This window comes from Lissotriton vulgaris, chromosome 5, assembly GCF_964263255.1.
Source record: "Lissotriton vulgaris chromosome 5, aLisVul1.2, whole genome shotgun sequence".
Classification (NCBI taxonomy): Eukaryota; Metazoa; Chordata; class Amphibia; order Caudata; family Salamandridae; genus Lissotriton; species Lissotriton vulgaris.
Window position 1 is genome coordinate 254297089 of NC_141693.1, and position 20019 is coordinate 254317107.

Below are 20019 nucleotides of genomic sequence, written 5' to 3' on the forward strand. Positions count from 1 at the left end.
GAGACCCACAGCACAACAGCTGCCCCTGTGCTCAACTCACAGCTGAACTCTTCCAATGGGCCCTTTCCACAGCTTGAATCTACTACTTGATTCTCTAACTCTGCCCACTCAACAGTTTGAGAACTGTCCTCTTCTCTCTGCCCATAACATGAAAGCTACCTGACTTGCTCAGCTTATAGAAAGACATAAGTTCCCTTCAAAACTCTCTGATGTGTGCAGCCCTTAGCTGTACTGTATCCAACATGAGGTAAATCATCCAAGACCCACAAAAAACCTTAGAATACATAAAAATCTATGAGACTCCCTTTAGTGAACCCTTACTGGACCCACCCAACACCTCAGGAACCCTATCAGATACCTTGACTAACTCATACGTTACTTGGGATACCTCATCATGAGTTGCACAATTCAACACTTTAGCTAACCTACACAAGTAAACTGCAATACCTCTTCCAAACTGGGGATAGCTCATCCAACAGCAGAAAGAGACTTAGTAAAGCTTTTGGGCCCTGAGAAAACCTTACACACTGGGGAGATCCCACACCATACATGAGACCAAATCTTACACCTGAGATTCCCTCACTTAGCACCCCACCGCCTCTGTCCCACACTTTATACAGCCCTATAAGCACATTATGTAGCTCATCCAGTGCAGAGGCGCTGAATCCCTATATCCTCCTACCTAATTCCTTTGCACTTAATTCTTAGGTCCTCCCATCCAAGGTTGATCTACTGAATCCACTAGACCCTCCCACTTCTACCAGACCTAACAGCGCGGTCCACCATCATCATTAGTCTTTCATCAAAGCCTGGCCCTCTTCAATAATACATTCCAAGCCATCCTTAATGGTGATTATCATCCTTTGTGCAGTCCTCTCAGTCCGACAGGACAGCAGCTGTGCGATCTTCCCAATGGAGTAACCTATCAGTGCTAACGAACAATAAGTGAGAGCTTCCTAATACAGTACCCTGGCAGTGCTATGGATTTAGGCCCAGATCTCTGTACTGGGGTGAATGTATGACATTGTTCTGCATTCTGACTATCAATTTTTTTTTTTTTTTTGCATTTGTCACCCCGAGTGGGACGGGTATGCTCAGACGTGAGTCCCGTGCTCTCTCCACCACTGGAGTCAAGCTATCTTGGCTGATGATGGCTGATAGCCAGAAACCGGTCCTAGGATGCTTGATTCCGGTCCAGGGAAGACATGGCTTGACAGTTCGGACTGGACTGTTCCCATGAGGCACATGTACAAGGCTGAGTTGCATATGGCCATGTCTGAACTGGGGTGGTGTGGAGTGCAAAAAAATGAAGGCTTTAGGCCCAGATCTCTGTGCTGGGGTGAATGTACGACATTGTTCTGCATTCTGTCCATCAATTGTTCTTTTTGCATAGGATTCAGCAGTGTCAGCTTCCTATTGCAGTACCCTGTCAGTGCTGCAGAATCCAACATTGTCAGATTTCTAATGCAGTTTCCTGTCAATATTTTAGGAACCACAAATGTGAGCTTGCTAATGCAGTATCCTGTCATATAGGATCCAGCAGTGTGAGAATCCTAGTGTAGTATCCTGTCTGTGCTATAGGATGTAGCCTGATGAGTTTCATAATGCAGTATTATGTCAGTGCTATAGGACCCTAGCAGTGTGAGATTTCTAATGTAATACACGGTCAGTGATACATAAACCATAAGTGTGATCTTCCTAGTGCAGTATCCTGTTAGTGAAATAGAACCTCAGCAGTGTGAATGTCTTTTAGTAGTGCCCTGGCCTATACCAGTGTGAGTGTCAAGACAGTGTAATAGGACTGTGGCATAGTGTTAAATGAAATCAATGCTTTCTGACATAGTGTCAACTCCCTCTTGAAGAGTGCAATTAGTGTACTAGTAGCCCCAGTGGTATGCGCGCTACTGAACTCCAGCAACGCGAGCTTCCTGCAGCAGTGCTTAACGTTCTGGGCCTCTAGTAGTGTCAGCTTACGCCAGCAGTGCCTTGCCAGCCTGCAAGTTTTGTCAGTATACTGTAGACACAACTACAGGACCCGATCTCCCTCTAGGAGTGCTGTCAGTGGGAGCTTCCTCCATTCATCTTAAGCTTTTTCCTAAAGTGGTTAAACCTGGTATCTACGTACTTCAGTGGTCCCTTAAGTATAAACTTTCTATAGCAGTGTGCTCTGTTCGATATTTCTTCCACCCTGTGAGCCTCCTCCGGGGGCGCCTTAACTGTGCTGTAGGGCCCCAAGAAGTGTGAGACTTCTCCCAGTAGCAAGAGTTTATCCTAAAGTGCTCTGTCAGTGCTAAAGGACTCTGACAATGATAATCTGCTACAGCAGTGACTGTCACTGTGGCAGTACCCAAGTGGTGCAACCCTTTCCCCAGGTATGTAATCTTTCTTCAGCTGTGTCATCATTAAAACATCCTTGCAGCATTGCCTTGTTAATGCTACAGGACTCTGCCACCGTGAATATCCTCTAGATGTACCCTTTTAGGGCTGAAGGAACCTAGAAGTGTGAACTTTCCACCAGCATTGCCCTCAGTGTCAGCCTTATCCAGCAGCACCCACAAAAGGAAGATCATATCTCCTCAAACATACAGATCTATTCACTACAAAACAGCAAGTGACCATGCACCTCAGAGGTTTGGTTAACAATTTGCTCTAGCAGCACCTGATCCAGCCTCTCACCTGGAATGGAGGTGCCTCGCCAGCTCCTGGAAGCACTGGCTGCCACGGGGAGGGCAGACTGGCATTAAGGGAAAACCTGTAGAGCGTCATGGGACCATCACCTTGGCATCTGGTGGTGAAGAAGGTGCCCTGTGGATCTAAGACAGAAGAGAGACTCAGACCTCCATTCAACGGTTAGACATCGCTCTCTCCTACACCTGACCCTGCACTTTACACAACAAACTTCCTCCAAAACAAGTACCTCTAGTGTATTCCACACATCCCCTGGATACTAAAGCTAATTGAGGTTTTATCCAGCTTGAACCATCAGTTGGAAGGGTGAGAAATTGTATTTTGTGTTGGACATGAAACATTTATTGTGGCCATGACATTATTTTGGCTGTCACGTGTAGGGTGTTCACCCATTCCTTTTCTACATGCGTATGAGAAACAAAACCCATGTGAGATCAAGGAGGTGGGGTTTGACCCAACCCAATGAGGGGGCAGAACCCAGACGTGTCCTGTCCAGAGCACAGAGGGTAACAGACTTGAATCAAAGTCAGGCATCTGTGCAGCCACTAGGAAGACTGGCTGGGTAGCCACCTCACAGACATATGGTGTGTATATGATATACTTGTTTCTTATTGAACCCCAGTTCCTTTAGCAGGGCTGTGCAAGGGAAATGATTCAGCCACAAGCTCCAAATTAGGTTAGCCCATGGTGATGGTTTATCCTCGCATATAATCATTTCAGTGGACCTAAACTGAGTCATAAAAGATGTCCATGGAAAAAGTGTAGGATCAAGAAATGGTGAGTAAACTCTAAGCATATAGCTGACAGCATGTAGATATTATATCGCAATCAAGAAAGGCGATTCATCAGGGGACTCTCAGACTCTGACAGTCACTGGGCATAGTGACAATGCAAGGGCACTGAGGGTCAGCCCGAGCAGTGGTCATTTTGAACTAAGATGCTACTGGGTCCCATCAGCACACAGGGTGATGTTAGAACAAATCAGCCATTAAACCCCAATTTGATTCTGGGGCAAAAAAGATAAAATACTCTGTTTAAACCCCCTTTGTTGTATGTTTTGCTGCGTTTAAATTACGTATCCTGCAATGAAAGTACATTCAGTGAACTGACGAAAGCTTGTCAAGAAACAAGTAAAAGAGAAGTTAGATGGACGCTCGAAAGTAGCCAAAAGGAATTGGTCAGTGAATCACTAGGTGGCTCTAGGATATGAATATTTGACCAAACCCCCCCCCCACCCCATTATTGGAGAATTTTAACGTATATAATCACTGAAAGTGGGCACAACAAAATTCATCCCTCCAAGCATAGAACTGTTGAACCTCTTCTGCCCATGATGCACCCCACCATATCCCCCACCATCATTGCAATGAGGAGACCCCACCAGTAGCACTCACCCGCTGGTCCCACCTTGGCCATAGCAGTATGGCGGCCCCAGGATAGGTTGAAACCTCTCTTCCTCTTCTCTGATGATGTCCGAATGTTGTTTTGCAAAGTTCGTGACTTCTCCTGAAACAAACCTGTCCCACAGGGTCAGTCGAGAAGAGGGAGTGCACCAAAGACTGTGAGGTCTTGTTAGTGGACATGCAAGTGATTTAGGGAAAGTTACATTTTTCAGTGCTTGAGAGACATTCAAGAGGTAATAGTCACCAGTAGTAGGTAATGATCAAAGCATTTGGTATTGAGTAAAACAGTGGGCAGGGAAATGTAGCAGGACAGTAAGAATAAGTTACTACATGAAAAAGAGTAATAGTAAATGAGATTAGGTCTGGCTAAATGATTGAACGAGAAGACATGTTAGTAGCAATAGATGTCATTTAAAGGGGATACCCTGAACATTCACATAAGTAGTTAGATAGCACTGTCTTGAGTAGGTAACACAAGGACCCCTCAGAATTAGCCTGAACAGATAACATAGGAAATCCGAAGAATACTACTATTAACACCAATGAAGAATAAATGCCTGATTTAGATCTCGACGGACGGGTTATTCCATCACAATGGTGATAGATATCCTGTCTGCCGAAATATAAATTCCACAGGATATTATGTTGTTTTATATTTTGGTGGACGGGATATCCGTCACCATTGTGCCAGAGCAACCCATCTGCTGAGACCTAATCAGGCCCTAGATCCATTTAGCTCTTACCTTAACCAGTAAGACATGAGATCCAAACAGCACTCACTCAAGCACACGGCTGATATAGTCATGACACCCAAACATATATGAAATGCACTTAGTACTCACTTGGACAGGTAACACTCATCTGAACAGTCAACACTGAGTTTACTCAGGACTCAAATGAATAGTTGAGAATACATGCGTTCACAACTCACCTGAACAGGTAATGCTTGATCCTCCCACCACTCGCATGAAAAAGTAACTTTAGATCCACGCAGAAACCACCTGACCAGGTAACACATACAATGTACACAGCACTCATTTGGACAGGAAGCATGCAAGGTGAATTCTGCACTATCCTAAGCAGGTGACATCAGATCCACTGAGTACTAATCTAAACAAGTTAACAATACATTCAATCACTACCCACCTTAGCATGTCTCTCTAGATACACTAAGCACTCAGGTGTTCTCACAATATGAGATCCACTTTGCACTCATCTGTTCAGGTGATAGTTGATCCACTCAGAATATACATGAAAGGGTAACCTACAGTATCCACTTAGCACTGAACTGAAAAAGTAACATAAGCACCCAAGGGCATTAATCCACCGCCACGCCCCACACCGCCAAGGCTCATCATCGCCCGCCCACCAGATTACAAGTTATTTGTAGTCTGGTGGGTGGGCAGTATGGCGTTCCCAGGGCAGTGCCTTTGAAAAAGGCCCCTCAATGGGAACGCCTCACAGAGTCCCTGCACGGCATGGACTTTAAAGTTCATGCTATGCAGGAACTGTTGTGCATGCACACGGGGGGCACATGTTATGCCACCTGTGTGCATCAACAAGTGGAGAAGGCACATTGGGCCCTGTAGGGCCCCCTTTGTTTCCTCTCTGCTAGGGTGGACTTGGGGTAGAAACCTCCATGTCACCGCCGGCTGTGAGGAAACTTGTAATTTGCTTAGCATTCACCTCAGGAGGTAGCACTGGCTCCCTTTCACACTCACCTGAGTAGGAAACAAATTGAATCTTCTCTGCAAGCAACATGGATGATGCCCTTAGTGCCTACCCCATAAAGCAACAGAGGAGAGATCTCTTCCATATTTAACTTAACAAGTACAGCTGCACCCAGCAGAGACATCTCCTTAGCACTCGCCTGAGCAGGTAACATGAGAAATTAACTCAGCACTCAACTGAGAAGGTAACAAGGGAGATCCCAAAAGCACACACCTGAGCAGATAACATGACAGATTCACTCAGTATTTCCCTGAGCAAGTAACAAGGGGGATCCCATAAGCACTAAAGGGAGATCCGGAAAGCACTCCTGGGAGATCCCAAAACAACTCACTTGAGCAGGTAACATAGGAGATTCACCTAGTGCTCACGTGAATAATTAATGCTAGTTCCACATCACTCATGTGAGCAAGTATCACTGGATTCACTCACTACAACCCTAAACATGTAAGACTAGAACCTTTTAGCATCATATATGAATAAATCTCATAGGAGATCCCCTGATTTCCCTCCCAGTCACTAATCTAAGGAGGAAACATAAGCAATCTTCCTCGGTATTCACCTCAGCAGGTAACATAGATGTCAAGCACCTACCTGTACGCGTAACAGAAGCAAAACCCTAAACATATTTACGAACAAGTAAAAGAGTCAATTAACTGAAACCCTCACCTACAATGGTAATATTCAATATAACATGCTTAAAGCGTGCATGCATGTATCACACTGGTACGTCTCAGCACTCACCTGAGCAGGTAACGCAGGAGATTCCTTCAGCACTCAGGTTATACTTGAGGTCTAGAAGCACTTGTATATTTGTATCAGACCTGAAGAGAACAGGCGCTCGGCTGGCTGGACGGAGATTGCTCGCAAATAATATCGAGAGGGCCAAGACCAGAAAGAACAACCCTAAAAGGAAAGGGCATCAGTGAATGAGTGGCTGAAAAGTGATGGGAAATGAATGGCAAATGTCAGTATAGGGCAAGGAGAGACTATGGCAGAAGCCAAGAAAGCACAAGGTGAGGGGAAGTGGTGTGTTAGAAAGGACCAGGGGCATATTTACAAGCCCCTATCGCTACAAAAACATCACTTTTAAAGACGTTCTTGTGGTGATAGGGGCTTTGCCTAATTTACAGGCAGCGTTAAGACACTTAACGTGGCTCAACACTGCCTTGTGAATGCTTTATTTCTCCTCGTTTTTGCTTGTGCTGCATTGTGCAGCACACATAGAAACAGCAAAATGCCATAAATGATTCTTTATGTGCAGGAAGGTGACCCTTCCTGCTCATAAACATTCATAGCAAAATGACGATTTGCAACTTCTATGAGTGCAGCACACATAGGAGTTACAAATCGTCATTTGTGATTGTTTATGTGCTGGAACGGACACCTTCCTGCACATAAACAATTATTCCCCCCTAACACAGGCAGCCTTGCACTATGGTGCAAGGGTGCCTGGGTTGACGCTTGGCAGGTTAATTTAGTGCCAGCGCTAGGGAAAACGCAGGGATGTGCCATATCTTTGTAAATAAAGCGCATCCCTGCGTTTTCAGAATGGAGAAGCGTTGCATTAGCAATGTTTGCTTACCGCCACGCTTCTCCATTCTTTTGTAAATATGCCCCCAGGTGTCAATGTATCCAGGACACACTGGGACATGCAATACGTAATTTAGCTACTGCCAAAGGCAGTGTTTTTAGGCAGTTGTGTTCATTTAAAGTTCCATGTTAAATTGTCAGGTATTCATTTAGGAAAAATATAATTACATTTTCATAGGCAGTCAATATCCATTTCATCCTATCCTACAGAACCTGGACACACAGATCCCTCTCATATGCCAATAACTAGCGTTAGAATATTACATAACAATATGGGAAGTTCAACATTCCCAAAGGCACAACGTGCCCACTCCAGATGGAAAAGGCAATTTAGCACAGCATCATTTACAAGTTTCACAGTTTGCATCTTACACTCCCCTAGCCCTGGTTTGTGTCTCCCGAGCCAAACGTTCTGATGGTATACAATAATGCCTAATATGCCTTAATCAATAACTATCTTGTGTTTGTGAAAGGATAGGTCACTTTCTCTTCTCATTTCAAAAAAGGATAGGTCACTTTCTCTTCTCATTTCAATATGTGGTGGCTTCATTTCTTGATGTGCACATAGTTTCCTACTATTTGAATGTTTGTCAACTTGATCCCACATTTTTAGCAGCTTCAATTAAGCACTTGTCTTATACAGCTTACAAAATAGATGGATTTATGGTGCAAACTATTTGGCACTACTTACCTACAGCAACCCACCGGCCCTTCACCGTTGACCACAAGACCCAGTGATGCAGTAGATCTTGAAGCTGTGAGACCATTACTCGATCCATCTGGCTTCTCTTCTCCTGCTGCTGCGGATTCGTCTCTGGGAATACTGAGATCAAGGGCACATCCCCTACCTCCAGGGCTGCTGGATGAAAATGTACAGTCAGGAGCTAACACTGTACAAAAGAAACAGACTTGAGGCAGATCACTTAGCAAGCTGCATTTCTATGGAAGTCAAGACACCCCTTAATGGGATCTACCTGTATGCTCTGAGGCTATTTTTCCAGGTGTTCACAACTTCCAAGTGCAGCCTGAATTAGGTAGCCAAAAATGTAAATATGTTATAATTAAGTAATATTTATGCAATGTAAAATGGCTCAAGTACATGAAACCCCACTGTGCTGATTGGCAAGATACACTAAATACTAAGGGTGGGCGTAGTTCGCGAAGTAGCGCTACACGTAGCTATGCAAAGTGCACTTCGCACTACACGAGTTACGCGTAGCACTACGCGAACTGCGTAGTAGCATGTTCATACTGTGCAAGATGTCGTTTTCAATTATTGCACAGTGCGGACAAACATCCGGCACTGTTCAATCATTGAAAACAGCATCTTGCACAGAGCGAGCTGTACTTTTCTGCCGCTCGAGTAGATTTTTACTCGAGCTGCAGCTTTCTCAACGCGGACTGGTAGTTTCTCAACGCGAGCGGTCGCGAGCATGCGTGACCAATCACAATGAGAAACCTGACCTTCCCGCGTTGAGAATCTCATCAAGAGGTTTATTTTCCATGCTCGTGATCGGCAACTTGATGTTGCTGATCGCGAACAAGGAAAAAGTTTTGCGAGGATGTCCTTTTACTTGCTCGCGGTCGCCAACTTGACGTTGAGGACCGCGAGCAAGCACAAAATGACCGCTACACTACGCTACGCTTGTTTGCACTGTGCTACGTGCAGTTCGCCGAGTGCAAAGTTGCGCAAACTTCGCAAACTACGCGAGCGTAGCGTAGTGCTTTGCCCAGGGTTACTACATACCTCATTGTAGCTTGGCTCAATTGAAAAAAGCGATTTGGTGTAATTTGGTTTAATTGGAAGAAGCCCACAGTATTAAGTCTAGCATTCAAGCTTAGCTTCAATGCACAAAACCTCAATAGTGTAGCCTGGTGCATGTGCACAAAACTCCCCTTGTAGTATTTTCTAGGTGCAAAACCTCCACTTAGGGTAGTCCAGCGGGCTTCACAAACTCTCTCAGTGTAGCATGGCAGGGATAGATAAATCTCACAATGTAGTCCTGATCAAATGTATAGAACTCTGACACAAGTGAACGAAGTCATAAACGTGCTTCATTGTGGGATTCAAGAGCAAAATACTCAAACCTGCTACTTGGCTCAGATGCACAAAATCTGACAATGTAGCGTTGTTTTAGGAGAAAAAGCTCCCTCGTCCAATCAAAGTTCTATATAATTTCTTAACTTTCGATCAACAGATTAAAGGTCTTGATATCTCTAACTTTTTAACCCTTTCAAACTGACACTTTCTTGAAATGCTAATTTCTCGAAAACTACAGAACAAATGAAGAAAAGACATTTTCTTCCGTAAAGTTCCACTTTCGTGGCAAGTTTGGTGTGATTCCATTCAGCGTTATTCCTATATTGGAGATCAAAGAATCTTATCAGAGCTAAAATTGGAAGTTACTTTTTTGACCCATTCCTTCTTTTGAACCCTCACACTCTTGACGGATCTGCCTGAAACTTGCCACGCAAACCCAAATTGGAATAACTTTATTTGTGAAGGTTTGTGCAGATTCGTCGAAGTTATAAAGAGAAGAAAAATGCTTTTTAAATGGAAAGTTTGACCTAACTATATCAACAGAGGCACTATCACAGCATCTGTAATATATCATATATATAGTGTGTGCTGTTGTGGTATTACTGAATCTGCTGATGGTTAAAATATTAAAATAATGTAATCTAAACATATTTTTCAAATGAGCTAATATATATATATTTAGATTAATATATGCTGAACAAAGGTATATTTATGTTATGTTAAACAATTATGTAACTGAACAGTAAACTGCATTTAATCTGTATGATCAATACATTTTTTTGCTAGCCCAATGCCACAATCCATTCATTCCAATAGGTTTGCAGGAGACCATAATACAACTTCTTTTAAGAATGGTACACATTTACAATTTCATGAGTGTTCAATGAGACATGGATCAACTGTGTGTGGTATTAGGACCTGACAGAAACAGTTGAAGTCACAGGAATTGGAGAGAAGGAGTGACGGCGGAACAAAAATACAAATTAAAGCGGAGCACTCCAATAAGACTGTGAACTTTTCAAAGTTAAAAGGTTGGTCGGTTCCAGGCTGAAGAAAAGGCATTATTTTCTGAGCTCCAAGCACTGAAGCTGAAAAATGTTCAGCATAAATGGCTTCCATTATTGGTGTGCGCTGTCATTGCAAGCTGAAGAAAGGTCAGGAGAGCGATAGCTCATTATCTCTGACTATTGAAGGTCCAACTCTGACAAAGGAATGCAAGCTTGTCAATGTTATAATGTTATATCGCTTAAAGATCCACAATAGAAATACATTTAATACTTAAATGGAACATACTGAATGATGTGTAAAAGCCTGCACAGGGAATGCAGACTGCGTGACAGCTAAGTAAATGCAGGAAGGTTGAACAGACATTTTCAGGTTTTCACACTAGTGTTATAAGAGTATATTTGAAATCAACTCAGTACTGAAGATTTTACAAGTGCTTTTACTAAATCAATGGCAAGACTATTTATCTACAAACATGAAAGCCAAATGATCTACAAGCCCAAAATAAGCCTGCATCAAGGAAATATTCAGTTAACCACATTAAGTGAACCCAAGACTAACTGAACTACAAAGTCTTTAATATGAATTAAAAATTCATTTAATTAAGTATTTTAGAAGTATAGAATAGAGTAAGCATATCTTTATTACACATGGCTGCACATTTTTTACGTAATGTTTTACTTTAGTTAAATTACACACTGTGGTTGACATGCGCATTATTTGTGTTTAAATATATTTAATTTCATACAGCAGCACTGAACACACTCTTGACAATATGGCTCCTTGTAATAGTAATATTTCTGGACTGCTTACACTATTCTGCATTCCAGTTAAGGTGGAGGCACTACACTACAATTTTGAACTTATATATCATCCTGTTGTTTTATGTGCACTTAGGGATATGTATTGCCACATGCCCTCAGCTTACACCTTCTCTTGTGGGGAGGGCTCGGGTCAACTTTCCCACATGTAACAAATAGCTAAGATAGTTAAACCGTTCTCCTGTTGGTATATTCACAGCTCCAAGATTTATGTTAAAAGGGAGAGGTTCTAGATGAAATGAGATTTGTGAGGTGAGTGGCTTAGCTTTCGTATATTCCAGATTTTTAATCCTACTGTGATTTTGCTTAAAAATACTGAAAGTACTTCATACTCATTGACTACTAAGAGAACGACTACGATATTACACAGAGGAAAGACAAATTAAATGTATTTATGCAAAATATAGAAAGTGATAAGTACAATAAAACCATGAATGATATATTTCCTTAGGCAAAATAATAATTAATGTGCTCTGTGCCACAGGGCACATCGCCGGAATCCAATTCTGTATTAGATCCCGGTGCACACCACATCATGCTCTCAGAATACACTTAAGGCTGAAGAAAAGGTACTTTTTGGGCCCTGTATTATTCCTGTTGTAGGTGCTGGTGTTGCAGCATGTCTAGGTGTGAAAACCGAAATGCTGGAAGGCAGACTCTCTTTGTGGCCTGCTCCTCTGAGTGCCATATTTAGGTCTCGCGTGGCAAACGCAGCGCGAAGTGCTACCGCCAGCGAGAGGTATTGTTACGGAGTTGCTTCTCATGCGAGACAAGAGATAGGCACGCGCAAGAGACGGACTGTAAATGTGGACGCGCACGTGAACAGGAGATGTTAACGTGCCTAGTGCTCAGCTCGCTCCCTCTCTCCCCCTCCCTCCCTGTCTGCGCTCGCAGGACAGGAGATATGCACCCGTGCATGACACGCGTTCACCACCTCCCACCCCCCATCGGCTCCACAGAAAAAGCTTTTTTTTCTGCGAGAGGAAGCTGCGTGGACAGTAGACACCCATCCCGTCTGAAGGCCGGCTGCTCTCCTCTCCGCAAAGCCAACTCCTTCCCGGCAAGTAGCATGCAAGCTGCACCGGTTTGGGATCTTCCTGCAGCAAGGAAGCAGAGATCCTCTTTTCACTGGCCGTGCAGCCGAAACCGCCTCCCCTGGCCCCTGAGCTCTGCCTTCCTCCCGGCCCAGGCCTTCAGAGGGAGTCCCCGGCCGGGAGTGACATCAGCACTGGGAAGCCAGATCCCCGGCGGTGCGGGTCCACCTTTCATTGTTAGCAGCCTCCAGGAATGTTATGGTGAGAGCCCCGCAGTGCGGCCAGAAGGGGACCGGGCCGCCGCGAGGGACTGCCGCCCTGTGAGGTGAGGAAACCGACAGGTGCCCAGACTGTGTGTGTGTGTGTGGCTGTGGGGAGTTGTATGTGGGTTTGTGCGCAGCGGGCACGCAGCCTGCTAACTGCAGAAAGTTCCCCACTGGTCGTCCCGCCGCAGTGGAGTCAGTTGTCCTCGGTGAGTGCAGGACACACACCGGGCCGCCGCCAGGAATGCCAGGCACGGGCTTTGTGTGCCCAGCGAATCTGCAGTGTTTGTGTGTGTGTTTCACGCAGAGACCGGGCACACCAGTGGGGAAGGAACAGAGTGAATCCGGGCAGGAAGAGGGTGTTTTTGAGCCAAACATGAGGAGTGCTGGAATGTAGGCTGCCTTTCCTCGCTGCGGCAGGCAGGATGTTGCAAGGCTGAGAGAAGCCCGGCCTGCGCAGAGTTCCTTCCATTGGTGAATTCCATTTGAAATCAAACCTCACAGAGCAGGAATGGTAAACTGTTCTTGAAACTATTAGTGGCGCATTTTTAAACCACTTTAATTATTATTGTTATTGTTTTACACCTTATGGTTGAAATTCTCTCATTTTGTATTTTGTACACATTAGTGGCGTGTGACTATTTTTCAGAGTGATGGGGTGCTGAGCTTGCTTTTTTTATTGCAGTTATACAGCTAGCAGTGGTTCCCCCACAAGCACTGTGAGATTTGGGGCACTGCAGCATGCGTGCTTCCTGCTTGTGATTAAAGACATTGCTTAGCTGACCTTAAGGTAGGGTTTGGCTTTTTCTTAAATGTCTTGAAAGGATAAGCGCTTATTATTATTACGTCGGTGCAAATGTTTGTGTGTTCTTTCAGCATTTCTGGAAGTGTATGATTTTGTCTAATACTGGTTTGTTTGCAAGGTTCTTCATTTAACTGGCCAGATGTACGTACGATCTATCTATCTATCTATCTATTGAATCTATCTAATCTACCTATTGAATCTATCTATCTAATCTATCTATTGAATCTATCTATCTAATCTGTCTATCAAATCTATCTATCTATCTATCTATCTATCTATCTATCTATCTATCTAATCTATCTATCTAATCTGTCTTTTAATGTACTTTTAGTCTTGGGCCAATAACACACACAAATACACACAACCACACACACAAACACACACACACAACCGCACACACACAACCACACACACACACAAAACCACACACACAACCACACACACACAACCACACACACAAACACACACAATCACACACACAAACACACACAACCACACACACACACAACCACACACAACCACACACACAACCTCACACACACACAACCACACCCAACCCAACACACAACCACACCCAACCACACACACAAACACAAACACAACATACACCACACATGCACAACCACACACACACAACGACACACACAACCATACACACACAACCACACACACAAAACACAAAACCACACACACACACACAACCACACACACAACCACACATAACCACACACACACACAACCACACCCAACCACACACACAACCATGCACACAACCACGCACACAACCATGCACACAACCACGCACACAACCATGCACACACGACCACACACACAACCACGCTCACAACCACGCACACAACCACGCACACAACCACGCACAAAACCACACACACAACTACACACACGCACACACAACCAGACACACACACAACCACACACTCAACCAAACACACACACACACAACCACACACACAACCACACACACACACAACCACACCATCAGTGCAAACTTTCACCAGGCACAAACACCATCAGTCGTCAGTGCACGCTTTCACCGGGCAAAAACACCACCAGCTGTCAGTGCACGCTTCCACCAGGCACACACACCACCAGCCGGCAGTGCACACTTCCACCAGGCACACACACCACCAGCCGTCAGTGCACGCTTCCACCAGGCACACACACCACCAGCCGTCAGTGCACGCTTTCACCAGGCACACACACACTAGACGTCAGTGCACGCTTTCACCGGCACAAACACCACCAGCCGTCAATGCACGCTTCCACCAGGCACACACACCACCAGCCGGCATTGCATGCTTCCACCAGGCACACACACCACCAGCCATCAGTACACACATCAATTGTTAACGCATCTACAATTAACTATTGTAGCAATCGCAGTATGGCGCACTTTACTTTTAAACATATTCATCTAAAGCGCAGCATGCCAACATTGCTACAAAAATGCATACACATTTTTTGGGCCTACAATTTATAGACTTTTGTTGCAAATGGTGTTGCAATATTTAGCAATGCCAATAGCTCAAACGTAATTAATGCGAGACCTATTGCATTGCAAATGCTTGTTGTGTCTGGTACATGTACGGTCCATACCTGTCTCATCATCCGCTGAGAGGAGGGGGATGTCATCATCCAAGTAGTGGATTCCAGCATGAATGGGCAGAGATCCCTGTTCCCCCGCCAGCCGGGGTTCCCTGGCATTTAAACATTTCTGCTGGCAGCTGATGAAAGAAGAGATCCAAATTTACCATTATGCATAATTGCTGGTATCTCTTACAACAGACACACAGTTCACAACCATTTTATATTAAACGACTTGCGGATTTTTTTAACTTTGGTTAACTGTGGATAAACCTCTCTTATTACATTGTCTCACACACACAAAGAATTAGATTTAAAAAATGTGAGTATGTAGGGAAGTGACGCTCCTTTTCCTATGTTGCATCTGTCAGTGATTCTGTTCCACATTTGGGAACTGCAAGCAGCACAGCCAAGGGACACTGGGCCTAGGTGAGGCCACAAATTGGCCAGCTGGGAGATGCTTATGCCAACAGCCACATCAAGGGTGTTCAGGTCCCTTGGCATAGTAAGGGTGTGGCATAGTAAGGGTGCTACCTAGTCACTGGTGTTGTAGCCACACTACATGCTGTACACTCAAGTGAACTAAGAACGAAAATATGCAATTGTCAGTGGTAGCAGTTCTAATCTGATTTATTTGTAGTTTTTCCTCCCTGAAGCCCTATGCCTAATCATAACTGTGTGACCTTGTCCTCGACGTAGTAACCTCCTTTGAAGGGTATATCAAGACATCTTGGTGGGTAGCAGTCCATCAGTAACTTTGTGGGAAACCATTGGCTATAGTTAGTAGTGACACTTATTGCCCCACGTGAATCCATACAGTCAAATACAAAAAGATCTTGTACATTCACTTCAAGTGTGTGGGAAACGTCTCTATTAGACCAAGAAACATCCTTTCTAGAGGGAAACACCAGTCAGTAGCTCAGCAGTAGTGCTTTGGGTAAGACCATTTCCCAAGTAATGTCTGAATTGACAATTTATGAACAGAAATGATTTTCTTCTGTAGCTAATAGGCTGGAATATACAAAGTTTCCAGTCAAGCTAGCTCCCTCTAAAGTTCCATTTAAGGCACCCAAGATAATGTTTTCCACCCTGACTGGCCAGAGACCTTTAAACTTGCTAAATGTTCTTTTGTGATTAGGAGCTATGCACCTTCCCTTTCAGGTCTCTACCCTGGTATAAACGCTGGCATGAATCCCTGTGAAATCCAGAGACCTGAAAATCATAACATAGTGTAGACCTGGCATGATGCCCAGTTTTATTCCAGCTGAGGACATAATCTATGATAAATCCTGACCTCTGGACCCTGGCTCGCTCTGTCTGCCTGATACATGCCTGGTGTACATGCCTAGAGCCCCCTCAGCCCAGGAGAAAGCAGAGTCAGCTGAGGACTAGACTGGCCAGCAGCCCCATCCGAGCATCAAATTGGACAAACCATTTAGACCCAGAGCAGGGGGCAGGTGAACCAGCAGGAGTGTGATCCAATCTTGAGGGTGCACTCTCACCAACGCACATGTAAATAGCTTTTCACTTAGAAGTGGTGACATCTGATATCCTGGCAGATGAAACTCCAGGTCGGCCAAAAATTTGAAAGTCTTTGCTTTGCACACTTCCCCTTTAAGGATGCCTCCTGAACTACCATTCCCCAGCTGACATACTACACATGGAGGGCACTGAGCAGGGCCAGTGACCCTACTATTGCAAAAGGTCGCTCTGGAGCACTACAACCAACTTTTGATCTCTACTGGATGATAACTAGAACTGTGAAGTTGGAAGGACCTTATTTGTCAGGGAAAAAAGCAACCAAGACCATCTAGAACTAAGCTATGACCTCACAGGGGCCTTTTACTATAACCTCTTTATAACTCAGGACACCACCGGGGTATATAAAAATCCAGACTGATGTTATCAGGCCCAGGATGTATTCTTAAATACCAGCTCCTCTAAGAATACGAGAGGAACCATCAAAATGTGAGGGTGATGACCAGGAACCACGTTTTTGTGCTTCTAGTTGTCACGAGTAACAAGCTATCTAAAGTTCAAAAACCCCAGGAGGTCTATAGACATAATCAAAAAAGTGACGAAAATTCCCATTTATGTAGAAAAGAAACAACGGATTTAAAGTTCCATACATCTATGAAAAGCTGAACCCAGAGGTCTCAGGCTCATATTGTGAAAAGCAACCAAATGTCAAGCATTTTTTAACTCGCATTACACGAGCACGCAGCCTTATATTGTAAAAGTGGTACAAAGAGATGCACTGACGCTATTGTGTTAGTTCTGCCATAGCATAGCATTGGCTTATTGGATGATATTTAGTCATTCCTTTGCATGCAGGCACCTAAGTGAAGAGCTTTCAAATATGCCATTGGATACCATTGGCCCTTGCATTTCCACGAGAGTGGAAGAGGTCAAAGCTGTTTGGGGTCATATCCCTGGAATGATTAGGGCAAGAAAAATCTGGTTTTCTCAATAGGGGTTCATTTGGATTGGACCTTATTTAATTTGTATTAACATAAATGTTTATTTTAGTTAATGCCTTAGACTGCATAATTACATTCATAAGCATTGGTGATATTTCTGTTTTCAGTGTAACTGATAACTTTCAACCCGTTGCTTGTAAAATAATAATAAAGCTCTTGATTCCTCTACCACAGCAACCATTGGGAGTCAAGGGAGCTCCACAGTCCAGTTTAACCACTGCAAGTCTTGTTTGGGTGGTCGTGGGCAAGAAGGGAAGAAGGCAAAAAGGGAAGATGCAATACCAATTTTGAAACTTCAAAAAGTTCTCTACAACCTACAGGATCTGGAGGTAAAGTCAAACAGGCTGGCATTTCTCCTTAAATACCAGTCTGATAGTCTGCGTATCTTGCGCTATTTATAAATAAATAAATAAATAAATAAATAAATAAATAAATAAGTTGGACTTTCACTTGATGTCATTGTGACTTGGGCATTGCAGTTGTGTGCCCAAACAAAGAAAAATGGAGCAGGCGCCCCACAGAGCATTAAGGGAAGACATGGCTTTCACATCAGGTGGGGAGAAGGTGGGCAGTTACAACTCTGCTAAGAGGCACTGTAATGAGCCACTCGCAAGAGACTCCTGTGTGCTGATGATTCTTGATAGGGTCAGCTAAGAAAGGTGCACCTGTTCAATGGCTAGTGTCATTACATCACTGGCATTGGCCACTTGGACCCAGACCCACATACTGGCTCATCTGGGCAGTTTCATCATCTCATGCACATAGCTTAGTAATAGTATTGAATCCAACCACAATCATCTCAGATAAAAAAAGTTGAAGATAGTTACAGTTTACATATACCTCAGCTGTTAAGCTGTTAAGACACACACACATATATAGCAATGATGAAGAATACACGTCAGGTGCAGTCAAAATATTTTTAGCATTGTGTTTCGATGGCCACGTTCAACCCAAGAAATTAGCACTGCAATTCAGCAGTCAGAAGAATATACTAACATGCCACTTAAACATAGATGAAGACATCTGGAAAATCTAAAATGCTCAAAATATATGTTTAAACACTCACAAAAGAAAAATCAAACACCCACGGAGTCATTTGCAAATATTCTGTCACCGCATACAGACAAACATTCTACAAAAAGTTGCTGCATGACACCGAACGCTAACAAAGAAAGTCAAATGTGCCACAAATGTGCGTAACAAGCAAGGCAGAACATACATTAACGCCTTAACTGCGGCCGTTATTTCGGCGCAGTGCGGGCGTTCTAAAAGGTGGGTGGGGCCGCGTCGGCCAACGGCCGACGGCAGCACACAACGGGTTAAAGTGGGACAAGACCTTTAATTAGAGAACCTTTCACCTCACAGTTAAAGCACAATAAATCACAGTATGGTGTGCATGGAGACACACGCATTCACACCGGTTTCTTGTTATCTGGTAGTCAGGTATAAATTGTGTCCTAATTATTGCTTTCAGAAATATGGTCCTTCTCCCTGGAGGTACATTTACTATTATTATCTCCAGTGGGGCGATATTTTTGTTTACAAATTTAGGAGATGAAATTGATGTCAGACGATAATCTAAGGCACTAAGGTATGGGGTCTGCTGACAAAGCCCAGAGATCTTCCTTTACATAATAAACCTCAACTTACCAAGGGTAGGGTGGTTAGGACTTATAGTCATTTTTCCACTGTCTGTATATGATGACATCCCCCTTCATATTCTATGGTATTGTAACAATGCAAACTGTTCTAGGTTTATGCATTTTGCTGCTGGTAGTGGCTTGTATACTGCATTATAGAGCACAATAGTTAAAATGAACATTTTGAACTGTACAGTGACTGACAATCCTTATTGTGGACAAGTACAAGTGAGTAAGCAAAAGGGTATGTCTTCCCCGATTCCTGAGAGAGTCTGGAGTGTTGTGTTCTGGGTTGTCTAATCATTTGAAGCTTTGTGATTATGTAGGAGAACAAATGAGACACTATAGCTAGTCGGTTTTGGGATTTTGGGTACTAAGGTGGTAGGAAGGTACAACCCCTATACAACAAGGTCCTGTTTTCCTGCGCATAGTTCTGAGTATCTACAGAATCCCCGCAATACTGACCTTAATCAGTCAGATTCAGGATGTCTATTTCATAACGATGCTCCTGATAAATGGTACCAGGGACCTTACACACACCTCCGCATGACGAGATGTCTGATCACAATCCCATGACTCACCTTCCTTGGCACGCGCCTTCCAGTGGTTCAATGTAGATGCTCCAGATTCCCAACGCAGCCGGCATGATGAACAGCACCGCTACCCAGCAGCAGGAGACAATGAGTGACATGAAGAGGCCAAAGTCATGGACAGCTGGAATCTGCACAGAGGAACCCAAACTATAGTCAGGAAGCAACCGTTAATGCACCGCCAAGTGCATTAACTATTTCTAGAAAACAATTATATACAATGACAAGGGACCGGCTATGGGCTTTCTTACCCTTGCTTACAAGATAATTCAAAATCTGAACACTCCATTCAATGTTTAGCTCACAGCAAGCAACTGATAGTC

The 20019-nt window shown here is 43.9% G+C and overlaps 1 protein-coding gene across 1 annotated transcript in view; it reads right to left on the bottom strand.

Annotated features, from left to right (window-relative positions):
- DISP3 (dispatched RND transporter family member 3) overlaps positions 1-20019 on the bottom strand; it is a 135216-nt gene that overhangs the window by 42816 nt on the left and 72381 nt on the right. Inside the window, exons 7-12 of the mRNA XM_086920042.1 lie at positions 19688-19827; positions 14999-15126; positions 8104-8271; positions 6564-6725; positions 4083-4205; positions 2677-2813 (exon numbers count right to left, since the gene is read on the bottom strand). Coding sequence (XP_086776168.1) covers positions 2677-2813; positions 4083-4205; positions 6564-6725; positions 8104-8271; positions 14999-15126; positions 19688-19827 — 858 coding nt within the window. The remainder of the gene's footprint in view (positions 1-2676; positions 2814-4082; positions 4206-6563; positions 6726-8103; positions 8272-14998; positions 15127-19687; positions 19828-20019) is intronic.